The 15,495-nt window shown below is 41.6% G+C and overlaps 1 protein-coding gene and 1 long non-coding RNA gene across 4 annotated transcripts; one reads left to right on the top strand and one right to left on the bottom strand.

Annotated features, from left to right (window-relative positions):
• Positions 1-2,959: 2,959 nt before the first annotated feature.
• Positions 2,960-9,935, bottom strand: NUDT11 (nudix hydrolase 11). Of its 2 annotated transcripts, none has more exons than XR_006295638.1 (2): positions 9,058-9,935; positions 2,960-4,681 (listed from the first exon to the last, which is right to left on the bottom strand). XR_006295638.1 is itself a non-coding variant. In XM_043569918.1 (2 exons), coding segments are annotated over exons 1-2 (495 nt in total). In that variant the 5' UTR covers positions 9,791-9,934; the 3' UTR covers positions 2,960-4,680. The 2 variants fall into 2 exon arrangements, 1 of the variants encoding a protein (XP_043425853.1); XM_043569918.1 differs by having other exon boundaries at positions 9,297-9,934.
• Positions 9,936-10,073: 138 nt separating this feature from the next.
• Positions 10,074-15,061, top strand: LOC122476988. 2 transcript variants are annotated; one of them, XR_006295639.1, is made up of 3 exons: positions 10,074-10,197; positions 11,888-11,977; positions 14,868-15,061. It is a non-coding gene; the product is annotated as an uncharacterized LOC122476988 (long non-coding RNA). The 2 variants fall into 2 exon arrangements; XR_006295640.1 differs by lacking the exon at positions 14,868-15,061 and adding an exon at positions 14,760-14,856.
• The last annotated feature ends 434 nt before the right edge of the window (positions 15,062-15,495 follow it).

Genomic DNA, 15,495 nt, shown 5'->3' with positions numbered 1-15,495 from the left:
TTTTAAAGTTTACTCTCCACCCAATGTGGGGCTCTAACTCACAACTCTTGAGATCAAGAGTTGCATACTCTACCAACTGAGCCAGCCAGGCACCCCATATGTCATCTTCTTTTTGCTTGCTTTGTGTTTACTTTGGTCTTCTTTTAATAGAAACATAATTACAAATTTTCACTTAAGTACTGCTTTAGGTGCAGCTCAAGTTTTGGTGTTTTGATCCTATCCATCTCAAAGTTTTTTCTAATTTTCATTGTGATTTTTTCTTTGACCCATTGGTTATTTAGGAATGTATTGCCTAATTTCCACATATTTGTGAGTTTCCCACATTTTTCTCTATGGTTGATTTCTAATTTAATTCCATTTTGGTTAGAGAGCATAATTTGTATAATTTCAGTCTTTAAAATCCATTGAGGAATATTTATGGCCTAGCATATAGTCTGTTTTGGGGAATGTTCTGTGTACTTGACAGGAATGAATATTTTGCTGTTGTTTGGTGGAGTGGTCTTTAGATATATGTTACTTTACTTGTTTTATAGTATTGTTCCCTTGTTGCTATTAGTATCCTGGAACACCAGTCCCCTCCTAATTGCTAACTTTTAAGATTCCTATTGTTTTAAACAATGCTCTTTGGCATGAATATTTCTAGGTTCTTTTCCAAATAAATTCAGTCCTTTCAAGCAACACTGCTGTGCTTAGTTTTCATGGCCTGCCTCTCCTCCTAGGCAGAAACTCCAGACAACTGTACTGGAACAAGAGGTAGGTATAGCAGGCTTCTCCTGCAGTAACACCCCCAACTGGGCACTGGTGGAGATGGCAGTCCATGGTTATTTCAGCTTTCCCTACTTCACCCTACAAATGTATTATGGCAGAGGAGAATGGAATCCTGCTATTCTTGGCCTGTCATGCCTAAGGCTGAGACCTCACTCTGTAACTGGAAGTTAGTCCTCTAGCCTAGGCTTGCCTGTAATAGGAATTCTGCAACATGGGGCTGCGAGGGTACAGAGACACCTGGTGGCCTTCTCCTCTTGGTGTGAAGGCATAACCCTAGAGTAGCAACTGAGGGGATAGGGAGCCCCCATCTTCTTGGGAACATCTATACTTCAGGTAGAGCTTGTACATGGAGCTGGGGGAGATGGAATACCTCAAATGCCACAGACTCTCACTATTTTTGTAGAGATTTACTAGATTTTCTTGAACAAATCTTTATTATTTGCTGTATGCCCTTATGAAAAATTCTAGTAACTTTAAGTGTGTGTGTGTGTGTGTGTGTGTGTGTGTGTGTAAAATTGTCACCAATTAAATGGTACTTCACAGGGGGATGGGTCCACCAAGATCCTCACACAACCATTCTGAAGTCCTGAACCCATACTTAAATGCTGATACTCCTCAGGGATCTCTTTGCTGTCCTCTCTACACTCTCTCCTTAGATGAACTTGGGTATACCCACTTCTTCATCTACTGCCCACCTACTGATGACTCCAAAATCTCTACCTCCAGCTCATTCTTCTTTCCTAGACTGCATCTGTGTGCATCTCTGGCCTTTTGGATATCTCCAGGTTAATATCCTTTGGTTACTGGAAACTAACCAGGGGAATGGTGGGGGGTGGAAGGACATCCCTAGCTCATTTGGAGTCAGCCTATGGTAGGGAACCAGTTTAACATGGGAACCTAGAAAATATATGACCTGTGAAATAGTTGTAAATTGTGTTTACTACATGCTCCTCATGCAATCTGGTAATCTTCAGTAAAATCTTATTAGAAGTTATGGTCTGGTCTCTTGTGTATTATATGAAATTGGGGCACATTTCATTATATGAAAGATTATATGAAAGATGAGGGCACATTCTGGAGTAAAAAGGTACAAGAGGCAGAACAGGATTTCATTCTTAGAGTCCAGAGTAGTGGTGTCATTGTTTACCAGTTGAAAACCACTGTGCAGGAACCTCATGAGGATCAGAGGATACAGAGAGAGAGAGAGAGTGATACAGTAGCTTGCTGAGGATCCAGAGAAGACAGAAGGAACTTTCTGGAAAACAAGATAGTAGCAAGCCTACTTTTAGCCAGATTACAACTGTGTGATTTATTAAAGGGGCACCTCCTCTGAATCGATGCCTATCCCTGCACCGCCATTCCCACCAACTTGTTGAGTAGAAAGTCTGTGTGGGAATTAGGAAACAAACAACCAAAAACCAAACAGGGCTATTGTGTCCTGCATTATGACTTGCTGTGTACAGGGCACGGTCTGGATTTCAGACCCAAGTTTCATGCTATGCCTGCTGTACTTATGCAGGACAGAAGTAGCAAAAATTCCATAATGGCCCTGAGCATTAGCCTAAAAAATTCTGAGGAACAGCAAGGTACCTATGTGGTGGGTGCTTAACAATAAAAGGGGTCATGGAGTTTTGAAAATATTCTGGTGGAAGAGGCTCACCTGTGCCATCTGTTTAGGTTACATATATTTATATTTGAAAAGAAAAAGGTTGGAATATGTATATATATACACACACACAAATTTTTCAAATATGGTTATTCTGGGTAGGGGGATCATGTGTGATTTTTTTATTCATGTGTTTTAGAGGGAATTTTCCAAATTTTATGAAATTAAGAAAAAGTTAATTTTGTAATCATAAAAAAATAATTTTTTAAAGATAAGTTGTAGAATGGGAGTGTTGTCTCATCAGGAACCTAAGTTTATGTCCATCATTGAGGTTCAAAGTTTTCTGGTCATGTCTGGCATGCTGATGACACTAAAAGTCTTTTTACATGTGGAACTGGGAGACCTTCAAGGAAATAATTCACATTGAGGGAAGAGCAAGTTTGCCAATATGTTTAGCAGGAAGAAAACCTAGGTTTTTGGTGAGGAGGGATGAGTGCCTGTCTGGGCTGTAGATTTGTCTTTTAACCAGCCTTCCCTACTTAAGTCTTTGGGATTGCAGGGGCCTACAAATAAACAACAAAGAAATTGTTACTCAATTTTTATTATGGAAAGTTTCAAATATATACAAAAGTATAGAGAAGAGTATAATGAACTCCCAAATATCTGTCACACAGCTTCAAAAATTATCAATTTATTACCAATCTCATTTTATCTATATGCTCATCTACCCCACCCCCAGGTTATTTTGAAGCAAATATCAGTAGCATAATCATTTCATCTGTAAAATTTACAGTACATTTCTCTAAAAGATAAGGATTAAAAAAACATAACCACAGTACCATATCACATCTTAAAAAAACCCAATAAATTGGGAGATGTGCAATTTCAAATTCTGTAAGGATTAAGGAAACAATATATTTCACTGGTACCATGAGTAAAGGTATAACACTAAAACGGAGCTCACATTTTTTGCTTATGTAATTGCTTTATAAATGCAAAAGAAGAAAACTACCATATTAAAGCTACTTTGGGGCCTCTGTATGAAGCTGGGTAAGAGTGTTGACATTACAAACCCCATGGCAAAACTCCATAAAATTATCTCTAAAAATCTTTGTCATTTTTCTTAAAGTTGCTCTCCTGGACACAGTTGACCCAAGTCCTCTCTATATAAATTCTTCATCTTCTATTCCCCCCTACAGAAGATTTTTTTCTTCAATGCCTTTTCTAAGTGACAACAATTTAGCTTACTCTCCTCCACATTCTCATATGCAGAAACCAGGTAGAATGAGAAGCCAGCTGAGTGTGTCAGAAAAGGGGATGAAAATTGGCCAACTGTATCAGTAAGAGAGGCAAAATAAACCTAGGCAAAGTAAGTTGTATAATTAACTTTGGAAACTGCCTGTACCGCAATTTTTGTTAGCTCTGGCATCAAATAATAGAGTATCCTGAACCTATAAACTGGGAAAAACAATCTTCAAAGGGATGGTAAGATCACATGAAAGAAGTAGTTAGGGCATTGCAAAAACATCAAATATATCATTTTAAAATTTATTTTTATAAAAATTCACAATATTATATTGTGTTCATTGTATTTATTTTATAGTTTTATAGCAAGTGATATTTTTTGAATAAAATTTTCAGCAAAGTAACAACAGTACAAAAACACTAAAGTTGTTACACAAAGGACCGGTTCTACAAAATGTTGTCCTTAAATGATGGGGTAAATCTCAAAATGGTGCTAGCCACTTTGTGGTATGACAGAGAATTATGGGTAATAATTCTTGTCCTTGAACAACTTAAAACTGCCTTGAAAAGTTTCTGAAACACCTGATATGGGAAAGCCTCACACTTGGTGCCCACACAGCATATATTCTACTAGCACCAATCGAAAGGGGAATGTTTTGCCACATAGTGATTACAAAATGTGAATTCAAAGAACCTTCAGAGATGTCAACCAAATTTAAAGTAGTGTTTCATATGCAGAATATGCAAACATGAAGGAAATGTGGTCTTTGCTCTCAATGATATCACAGTCTAATGGAGAAGGCAGATACATCAAAAAAGCGCAACAATAGGCTATAGGTGCTGAAATCAGAGTCTGTTCATGTACAATAGTACAACAACCAGGGCAAGAAAAGTCAGTGGCATAGACAGGTAAAGAGTGTCCCAAGATACAGGAGGGAAATCAGATGAGCTGTCTCCTTGGAAACATTTTCAGAAACGCTCACCTCCACTTGAAAATTCCATTGATCAGTGGTTCACATCAATGATTCTTTCAAAGCCATCCTGCAGATCTTTGCTGTTCATCTGGAAAAGGAAACCAACGTATAATTAGCAGGCTTATATACTAATTTAAGAACTCCTCCAATTGACAAATTTACAAAGAGTCTATGATCTGCATCACTCTGCATTTGGAAAGCCTTCACAGAATTATCTAATGCAGATGCAATGTGAGTCTAGATCAGCAGCTGAAGGAGTTACCTGTTATATTATGAAATAAAAAATGCAGGAAAGCAGTGATACTACAAACTTTGCAAAAAGGTGGGTGGTCATGTAAGACATAAAAAATTCTAAATTCCATTTTCTGGACTGTAGGCTTATGGAAATAATTCAGGCTAGTTCTCACCCATCAAAGGGTTTATGGTCTAGCTGCACAACCATGCAAATAAGTACAATAAACTGTTAGAACCATGACACAGAAGAAAGCATCTTATCCCAGTGGTCAGGAAAGTATTCTCATGGTTTATAAAGTATTATTTTTATTATCTCAAATTTTTATAAATTACGTATTTAAAAAAACCTGAGCATCAGATAGATAACTTGGCTAAAGTCAGTGTGAGCCAGAACTGGAGCCAGTTTTCAACCCTAAGTCTGTCTGACTTCAAGCCCTAACTGTAGTTTCTATCACACCAAACTGTCTCATAGAAACGTCATGTTTTACTTCTATCACCATAGTGACTTTCCCACTTCTTATAGTACTGTTTGCCCATGAACATTTAAAATCTGCTAAATACAGTATAACAGTTTATAAGGAAACAACTACCAAGAAAATATTGGTAAAATTCTGGTTTTGTCTGGAAGCTCTCCCCCATGGGACATCTGAAAGTAAAAAGCCTTTACTCGGTCAAATATATCTTGTGTGTGTGTGTCTCTCTCTGTGTGTGTGTGTGTGTGTGTGTGTGTGTGTACATACAGACATTTCTAGAAAAAAATATACATTATAGACAGAGCACCAATTATTTCCAGTATACTTATGTATTTGTATTAATCTCTAATGTTTTCTCTTTATACATTAGGAAGAATAAACTATTTGACCAGCTGGAAATGTAAGCTATTTATAAAACATACAGAAAAGAAATTTCTGATGCATGTCTGCAAACCTTAATTATCTGTGGACAGTACTCTTTTCCCTTTTTTATCAAGGGGAGGGCTGAAAAACCAAACAAATAATGTACAAGTGACTTTTTAACACTCTTGGAAGGAAAAAAAATTCCCAACTGTGCATCAATCTTTGGGGCATTGAGGTGATAGAAATTTTCTATACACTACCTCTGGTTGCCTGTTTTGGCCTCAGACTCTTGGTCTTAAAGAGTAAAAGAGGATCTCCTTGGACCTTTTAACTATTCTGACAAGGCTAGGCTCCAGAGAATATTTCACAAAAACTACTTAAACGAACCTGACAGTCAATGCTGAAAATATCATGACTTATTCTAGATGTTTCTGTCAAAAAAAAGCCCACAACATATTTACAGGCTAATAATTCTTAGTAATAGGTTAGTATGAATACTGTGCATTTTTGTCTTAGATACTTAAGAACCAAATAAAATGATGCGTTATCACCTCTAAGAATAACAAGTTAAGCCTCCAAAGTATTTGTGACAGAATTTCAGGTGGAAGGGATTTTTATCAACAAACTTATCTATAAAATAAAGATCCAATATGTCTGATGTGTTAAGGAAGTATTTAAGAATCTTGTTGAAAAACTAGGTTATTGGGAAAAGATATCTTTGGGTCTATTTGAGATTTTATGAATAGTGAAAGTCTGCTTGTTTGAAATTAAATGTGCTCAAAGAGATATACAATATATATCACTTTTAAGGGAAAATAGAAAAATATTCAATAATTATATTTGATCAAACTATATAATTCAAATGAAACTGTCGCTGGTTTTAAAAACTCATCTTTAAAAAAATTTTTACTGTTTATTTATTTTTGAGACAGAGTGCAAGCATTGGAGGAGCAGACAGAGGCAGACACAGAATCTGAAGCAGGATCCAGAATCTGAGCTGTCAGCATAGAGCCAAACACAGGGCTTGAACTCACGAACCATGAGATCATGACCTGAGCCAAAGTCGGACACTTAACCGACCGAGCCACTCATGCGCCCCTTAAAAACTCATTTTTAAATTTACTTTGAGATCATTAGTGCCAAAAATGTTTTGTGAACTGAAACTTGTACTCTATCTGTGCTTAAATTTGTAGGAAGATTTGTTTCCAAAACAGTGGCACCAAACTTTAGAAAGTGCAACAGAACCCACTTTTTTTTTAATTTTTTTTTTAACGTTTATTTATTTTTGGGACAGAGAGAGACAGAGCATGAACGGGGGAGGGGCAGAGAGAGAGGGAGACACAGAATTGGAAACAGGCTCCAGGCTCTGAGCCATCAGCCCAGAGCCTGATGCGGGGCTCGAACTCACGGACCGCGAGATCGTGACCTGGCTGAAGTCGGACGCTTAACCGACTGCGCCACCCAGGCGCCCCCAGAACCCACTTTTTTAACAGCAATCATATAAACATTTTAATTTGTAGAAGTACAGTGCAAACCAAATGGAGAAAAGTATTTGAGTATTTTGAAGAGTAAAACACACAAAGAACACAAGAGGGCAGCACAAAAAAGCATACATTCTAAAAGTCAACATATAAAGTTCAAAAACACAACTATTGTATAGTCTTAAAAGAAGTCAGAGTACTGGTTAGGAGTAGAAATGCAATGGGCTTTTGAGTTACAGGTAATGTTAATTTCTTGAACTGGATTCTGGTTACATGCATGTATTCACTATGCAAAAACTGATTAAGCTGTAGTGTTAGATTTTGTACATTGCTCTGTATGTTCTAAAACAGTAAAATATGAATTCTTTTTTTTTTTTAATTTTTTTTTCAACGTTTATTTATTTTTGGGACAGAGAGAGACAGAGCATGAACGGGGGAGGGGCAGAGAGAGAGGGAGACACAGAATCCGAAACTGGCTCCAGGCTCCGAGCCATCAGCCCAGAGCCTGACGTGGGGCTCGAACTCCCGGACCGCGAGATCGTGACCTGGCTGAAGTCGGACGCTTAACCGACTGCGCCACCCAGGCGCCCCTGAATTTCTAAAAAAAGGTACCTGTTACACTTTTAGCAGTAATTGTTTTTGAAAACAGGTTGCTTTAACAAATATTTTAAATGTTAAAATTATTTAATTATGTAAATGCTTAAATTCTTTTCTATTTTATACTCATTATTTACTACTGGAATGTTTTAAAAATGTTTAAGTGTTATATATGCCATCACCTTTCCACCCTTAGTATCCTCTTCACAAAGTAGGTTGTACTTTTACCTGACTGCTGAATGGCTACGAGAATAAAGGTAGTTTCAGAAGAGAGGCCTTTGGAATTTAGGTAAGATTCCTGATTTCAAACAAATACTGAAGCAAATGCAAGAGCTTTTAATTAGATATCTCAAAAAAAGTTTGTCCTGTGACAGAAAACATTTATCCTAAATCTTTAATAGAGATTGTTCAGGTGTCCTGACACTTTAAGAAGTCTGTACCAGCCAAGTATCAAGAAAGGTACATCACGGGATTGGAATGTAATCACCATATAAATCCCATGCCTATGGTTATTGGTAGTCAGGAGGGTTAACTGGAATGTCCACTCAATTCAAATATGTGAAATAACTTTCTTTCAAAGACTAGTTAATATTGGGAGAACCATGGTTATTCTAGGGTATTAAGAAATGGGCAATGAAGTTGCAAGTTGAACACGAAATCACTCCCTACGAATACAGTTTTCATGATAACATGTACACATCAGGATGTGTTTGGCTAACAATACTTATCCAAGAAGATATTCACTGTCTAAAGTAATATTTGTTAAAGTACATTTGGGCTGTATGGGAAATGGCCACTTCAAATAAGCAGCAAAAAATTACCACTGGTGAAATTTTTTTGAAAATCAAATTATGTACCTATGAGTAAAGAAACTTCTGAAAAGGCCAAATTAGATCACATCACTAAACACAAAATTATTGCCCAGTAAGGAAAGACCATAAGATGTGAAATTTCTTAAATATTAAAAAAAAAAATCCATCAATGATCTTTAAACCAATTGCCATCACAGAAGGGCTGGCGCTAATGCTGTGAATGAGAAAGGAGGTTAAGAAAAAAAAAAAATTAAAGATGCCACACCACCAAGATGTTCAGATTTAAAAGGCCTTCACTACAAAACAAACCGCAAGGCTACGGTACTAAAAATGCACACGTGCACATACACACGTGTGTGGAAACGTAAAAGAAAAGAACAACCCACAGCGTGAACACACTTGTACACACACACACACACACACACACACACACTAAGAGCTGAGCAAGCAGTTAAGGCACCTTAAAAAAACAACAACAAACAAACCCACGTGGTTTAGGCTTACCGAAATCTGTTACAGTCCTACGAAGCAGCGATTTTCAAAGCATCTGAAAAACGTGCAAATTGTCTGAAAACAGTGCCTGGCAACTGAGACAGTTTGCAAGCGTGATTCAGAGCTCTGCCAAGGAAACAAAAGAAGCCCCCCTCCTCCCCGAGAGACCGCACTAGGCAGCAGAGGTGCTCCGGGCACTATTTATTCTAAGGTAGGCGGAAAGCAGAAGTCTGTGCAGGAGCGGTACATACTAGGGATCGCTCTGTGGCAGAGACCGGGCCACCGAGTTTCCATTGGTTGGGGAGCCGCCCAGCTTTAGTTTCTCCAGATATTCGGCATGCACGGGCTTGTGGCACTGGAGAACCTTGATCGCATCTTCGATTTTGAACCACTCTCGCTTCCTTCCAATGCTAACCGAATCTTCCCAATCCTCCAGAATCTCGGTGACGGTCAGTACGTACACGTACGTTCTGTGCTTGCGGTCTTGGTTCTGTTCGAAAATGCCCAGGAGGCGGCCTAACTTCCCCTTGACTCCCGCCTCTTCGAACACCTCTCGGACAGCCGCACTGCCCGGCTCCTCCTCGGGCTCCATGCCCCCGCCCGGCACGATCCAGCGGTCCGGGTACCGACTGCTACTCACTAACAGCACCTCGTCCTCGCGCTCGCTCCGGAAGCACAGGCACGCCGCCCGCTTCTTGAACCCCTCCGGGTCGTAGGTGCGCGTCTGGTTGGGCTTGCACTTCATCGTCACGGCCACCCGCTCCCGCCGCTCGCTGCTGCTGGGGTCGCTGTCGCCGCTGCCACCGCAGCCGCCCGAGGTGCCAGAGAGAGAAAGGGCCGAAGAGAGGAGCAGCGAGAGAAAGCGCTCTGGCCAGGAGCCCCGGGAGCCCCGGGTAGATGAGGCAGGGGCGGGGGCGGGGACGCGGGCGGGCGAGATACGTCAGGCAGTTCGTCCCCCGTGCGGCCAGAGGGTCCCGAGCGCCGCCGCCTGACTGGACGAGGCGCCGCCGCCCCCGCGCCCGCGCCGGAGCCGGAGCCCGCGACCCCGACCCCGCGCCGCCGCCAGCGGGTCCGCCACTCCGCACAGAGCCCACCCGCGACTCCCGCGCGCGCCCCCCTCCCTCCTCAGCCGCCGGGCAGGGGTTGAGCGAGGTGAGGCGCATTCGCGTGCGCGTCCGTGTCCCCATTCACGTGCGCGTTCACGTTGGAGGGCGAGGGGCGGGGGCGGGGGTCTCGTGGCTCCCGCAGCGCGCGCGGCGGCGCCGGGGGCCCACTGCGCAGGCGCCCCGCACCTCGCGGGCTGGGAATCTCCTGCCAGCGGGACCTCGGTTCGCCAATCGCTGCACTGTGACTTGGGCCGGGATCCTTTCCACGTGCGCCTTTTGAGTCGAACTTGGCCGTGGCGCGGCCAGACGTTTCTCCACCCTGCCCAGCAGGTTGCATGAAACACGTGCACTTATTTTACCCGCGATAAGGTAAAGGGCATCATCACCGTCCATAACAAATGGTACCTCCTTACGTTTTAGGAGGGCCCAGGGTTGTCTAAATGATCCTCAGTATTCCTGGCAAAACAGTACCTAATCTTTGCTGAGTCATAGCATGCCGTTTTATTTCTTCAACGGGTTTGTCCACCTTAAAGGTCAAACAGCCCGTTCGTTTATCAGCAAAATGGGGTTATTTGGGAGTAGCAGAGGAATTGCGATTCGGGACACGCAAAGCGTGGCACACCTTGGACAAGTCTGGAGATCCGAGCAGGGGAACCTTGCTTTGTAGGAAAAAGAGGAAGTTGGGAGGGAGTCCTGCGAAGGAAAAGTCCATTGCAGGAAAACGACAGTTCAGAGTGATGACAGTTTCTCAAGTGGCAGAGTTGTGGTATTTTCCTATTGGCTGAGCTTGTTGCTGGGGCAGGAGAAATTCCTCCTTCCTCCTGCTGGAGTAGGAAAGTAAACTTCTTCCTGCTGGGAATGCAAGGCACTATTTGTCCTTGTTGGGGTCCACAATTGATTGCAGTGGTAGGGTGTGAAAGCTCCCCCTGCTGGCCTATGGACTCCCATTTTAATAAGGTTTCCTTGAGGCGCTTGGGTGGCAAGGTCAGTTAAGCCTCCAGGTGTGGATTCCCACTCAGGTCTTGATCTCAAGACGGTGAGACCGAGCCACAGTCTTGCTCTGCGCTGGGTGTAGAGACTGCTTACGATTCTCTCTCTCTCCCTTTGCCCTGCTCCCCGCACCCCCCACCACACTCCCCCCCCCTTCCAAAATGAGGTTTCCTTTATTCAGGGTGGCAGGTTCTTCACCTTGCCTGGCATGTTGGCACAGCCCATCACTTAACACTTTTCTTGAACCCCTACTGACATCTTTCCTCAGTTTCCTATCAGTAAACTTCTCGCCTACTTGTTTCAGCCCTTTGCACTTGGAGTCCTATTCACCCAACAGCTGCAGAACCACTCCAATTAGCCTTTTATTAAATGCCAACAGTCTCCACCCTCCACCGACTCCACCCTCCTCTCTCTTTCTCATTGAGAAGTACCGCTTGGGGTTTTGGAAAACATGCCTATGGAAATCCCTTCTCATTTTACAGTGCGATGTTTACAAGCCTTCTGGGGTGGGCCTCCAACAAGGCCACTTGGTACTCTGTCACCTCTTTGTGTGCTCAAGCTGTCCTCTTGGCCAGGAAGTGGCCCCTCACAGCCCAATATGTAACAACCCCAAAGGCTTCCCCCACTTTTTCATTTTTTCTTACTGTTTCCCTGCTCTAACAGTAGCCTTATGGAGAAGGCCTCTGATGTCCCCCAACTTTTGCCATACTGCAACTTAGGCATCTCTGCCTCTCTCTTACCCACAGACGCTCTGCTGGCATCAAGCAAGCAGGATCTTGAAAACTCACTTTTCCAGTGAAAGAATCCCTGCATCAAAGGGAAACTGAATCTGAAATGTAAGTGCAAAGTACTGAGGAAACATACAGCCCCAGTTTTAAATAACAAGTTAGATCAGCTTTCCAGGGTCTGCTCTACTCCATTTATACCCAGAATAGCTCATACAAACGATCCTGTTCCCAGTGGCAACAGACATCTGTGATATCTAGAGCATAATATGACACAAATGTGTGGGTTGCATATGAAGAAAATGATAGAATGGAGACATAAAGAGAATGCCTTCAACCAATAGAGATACTACTACTACTGACCATATTTTAAGGATAAATGGACGATGAAAGAACATTTGAAGGAATGTGACACCCCGTAATTAAACAAACTGGGAAAATAGATATTAGAAGGTTGTAGTCCTCAGTGTGTCTATACACAAATACACCAGTGATGTTGAACAACTAGAAAAAAATTCCATCACAATCAGGATTTAGGCAAATATACCTATTATCACCAATATTATTAAAGCTCGCTTTAGATGGTCGTTCCAGTGCAATTAGATTGTAAAGAGAGAAAAAAAGTATTGTTTTAGTAAAGAAGACAACATTTTCATTATTTCCAAGCGATGGGAATATATTCTTGGGAAAAGCCTAAGAAATGATATAAAAGTGAATTCCTTTAAGTGGTAGAATGAAATACTAATATTGAAAATACCAAAGCTTTCATGTATGCCAGCAATAATCATATAGAAAATATAATGGGGAAATGATGGCATTCATAGTAGCAGTTATCAGCCACCACACAATACATAAAATACCAAGGGATCCTGAACAGCGTAGGTAAAGACATTGCAGTAGGAAATGATAGAACTTGGACTCAGCTTTGAAAGATGATTTGAATGAATCAAGAGGAACTCTAGCAAAGCTGGGAGATTGGGCTGGTGTCTGCGGGAAGGGGTGGCCCAACTCAGCCCCAGCCACATCACAAGTTCCTTCACTATTACCAGTACCTATCTCCTTGTCCTTGTCTCAGCAGAGGTGCTGCCTTCTAGTCTAGTCCATAACTTGCACATCAGAGTGTGCCTATGCAGTAGGCTTCTGTTGGAGGCATATTTTTTTGGAAGGGAGAGTAGAGCAACTTTATAGTATGGAGAGAGGTACAGGCTGGGTTCCTACTGGCAAAGTCATAGCACACTTCTGGATAAAGAGATCCACAGCTTACAGATTTAGTACAATTCCAGAATGTTTTCAAATGTGTTTTTTTTTTTTTTAGAATTTCATACAATGATTTTATTATTCACCTGTTAGAGAATAGGGCAAGATAGCTTTCATTTTTTTCTATAGAAGAATAAAAATCCTTTTCGAGAGACTGCATTCTAGTATCTGGTGTACCCATAGTTAACTATTTTTCTGATGATAAACATGGTCATTTCACAAACTATTTTAACAGTAGACTGTTACAGTAACAACTGTAATATGTGAATGCCTGCCTGTATCTCCTCCCACATTGTCCTCGGCCTTGGCGAGGAAATTTGCTATGTCCAATGGAACAATAGCAAGTGTGAAGCCAGCAGAGAATTGACAACTGCTTGCACACCGGAGTTTGCCCTCTCTTGCTGCTCTTGACACAAGATAACAAGAAGCATGAGTTAGGTGGGTGATGAGAGACCCGGGGCCCATGCATCCCCTTCACCATAGCTGACAGTGAACCAGTTGCCAGAAATGTGGGTGGGTGAAGCCGTCATAGACCATCTAGCCCCCAGCAGAGCCTTCTGGCAGACAGGGCACTGACCACAGATGCATAAACACACCTTCTGAGAACAGCAAAAGGTCCACTCAGCTAAGCCCAGGTGAAATTGTCGAGCTGCGGAATTGTGACCAAAAGAATTGGTTGTTTACAGTCACTAGATTTTGGATGGTTTGTTGTGCATCAGAAACTGGCTGGTACAACCAGTAACTGCCACCCATCAAAATATAAGGTTCATAGTGGAAATTTAACCTCTGCTTGGAAAGGTTGACAGTGAACTTGCCCTGGAAAGGGATGAATTAAAACCTGATAGTTGTCGAGGACAGTCTGTATGCCAAGCCCTGTGTTGATCTCTGTATCCTATTTAACTAACAGCCCATTAAATCTTAAAGAGGAGGTTACTATTTGCAATTCATAGAAGAGAAAGACTTAGAGTGCAGTTTGTATTTGAATTCAAGTCTTCGTGTCTCTACAGCCTATGCTCTCACAACATCACCATGTCTTATCAAAAGGATTATTTTTGCCAAGAGCTATGGTTTGTTGTGTCATTTTTTGATGATGTTCAGAGTTGACTTCTTATGTAAGGTGTTCATTTGCTAAGAGTCACTGGGTTCAAAGAAAGGTATTTTCCATTTCCCGCACAATATAGGGAAAAGAACACCTGAGTGCCTACCTCACTCCCAGCAATCAAGTGTGTCACCTTGACATGTTACTTGACAACTTGAAGTTCGATAACTTCTACACACAGAAAATGGAATTAAGTGATACAGAATAGAAGATATTCTATTTTGTCATCACTGTAGACATTGCTTTTGATTTATTGATGGTCTGATTGTTTTTACACACTTAATATTTATCTACTAACAAACCTGAACAATGAGTATCAAAATTCCCCTTCAACAGATTAAGAAACAGGCTGAGATGGGTTTAAGTAAGACAGTAAGTGAGGGAGCCAAGGTTCACACCTTGGTCTGTCTGACTCTAGAGGTAATCCCCTTCCTTTCACTGTGACAAATTTCACGTATGTTGAGAGTTGCTGAGATGCACAGTACGTGCCATTCCTGTGGTACAGACTTACACTTCTCTCCTTTTTTTTCCTTCCAGGAAGACCCAGGCACCCAGGAGAACATAGCTTCTCTGTAATGTTCTAGCACTGGGGGGGATCTGTTCTGAGACCAACAGTCCGATACATATTTCTGCCTTTTTTCTCAGGTAGGAAGGAGCAGGCAGATGGGAAAGTGACAGCAACACGAGAAGCATCATTGTGGAAAGTCGAGCACCTTACTTAGTGAGATGATAGATTACAATTCTAAGAGAGATGGGCTCTCCAGACCCGCTGTTTCCTGGGATAGAGAATGTTACAGACATTCCCAGAGCCTTTTAGTACCCACAGCTGGAACCAGCTTTCAGGCGAGTAACCACAATATACCTGAAAAGATTGCAAGATGTATTAAAGGGAGAGGAGCATGATTCAGTTGGTTAAGTGTCTGACGCTTGGTTTTGGCTCGGGTCATGATCTTACGGTTTCATGCGTTTGAGTCTGAGTCCTGCTCTGTGATGCAGCATGAAGCCTTCTTAAGAATCTCTCTCTCCCTCTATCTCTGCCCCTCCCCTACTCGCGCTGTCTCTGTCTTTCTCAAAATAAATAAGTAAACTTAAAAAAAAAAAAGATGTACTAAAGTAAATCGTTTCAGTGATTTTAGTAGTAGTCAATGAGAGAAACATACAGTGTTTTAGAAATCAAATGACCTAGAATTTTAAATCTGGCTCTTTCAAGTAGTTATGCAGCCTTTAGCAAGGGACTGTTTCTGACTATGTTATTTCTCGTCTGTGAAGTGGG

Source organism: Prionailurus bengalensis, chromosome X (genome assembly GCF_016509475.1).
Source record: "Prionailurus bengalensis isolate Pbe53 chromosome X, Fcat_Pben_1.1_paternal_pri, whole genome shotgun sequence".
NCBI classification, from domain to species: Eukaryota; Metazoa; Chordata; class Mammalia; order Carnivora; family Felidae; genus Prionailurus; species Prionailurus bengalensis.
Note: the sequence above shows the minus strand (reverse complement) of the source record. Positions and strands in the feature narration are given on the sequence as shown.

Coding starts and splice junctions, on each gene's coding strand:
- NUDT11 (XM_043569918.1), bottom strand. CDS start 9,790: ATGAAGTGCAAGCCCAACCAGACGCGCACCTACGACCCGGAGGGGTTC.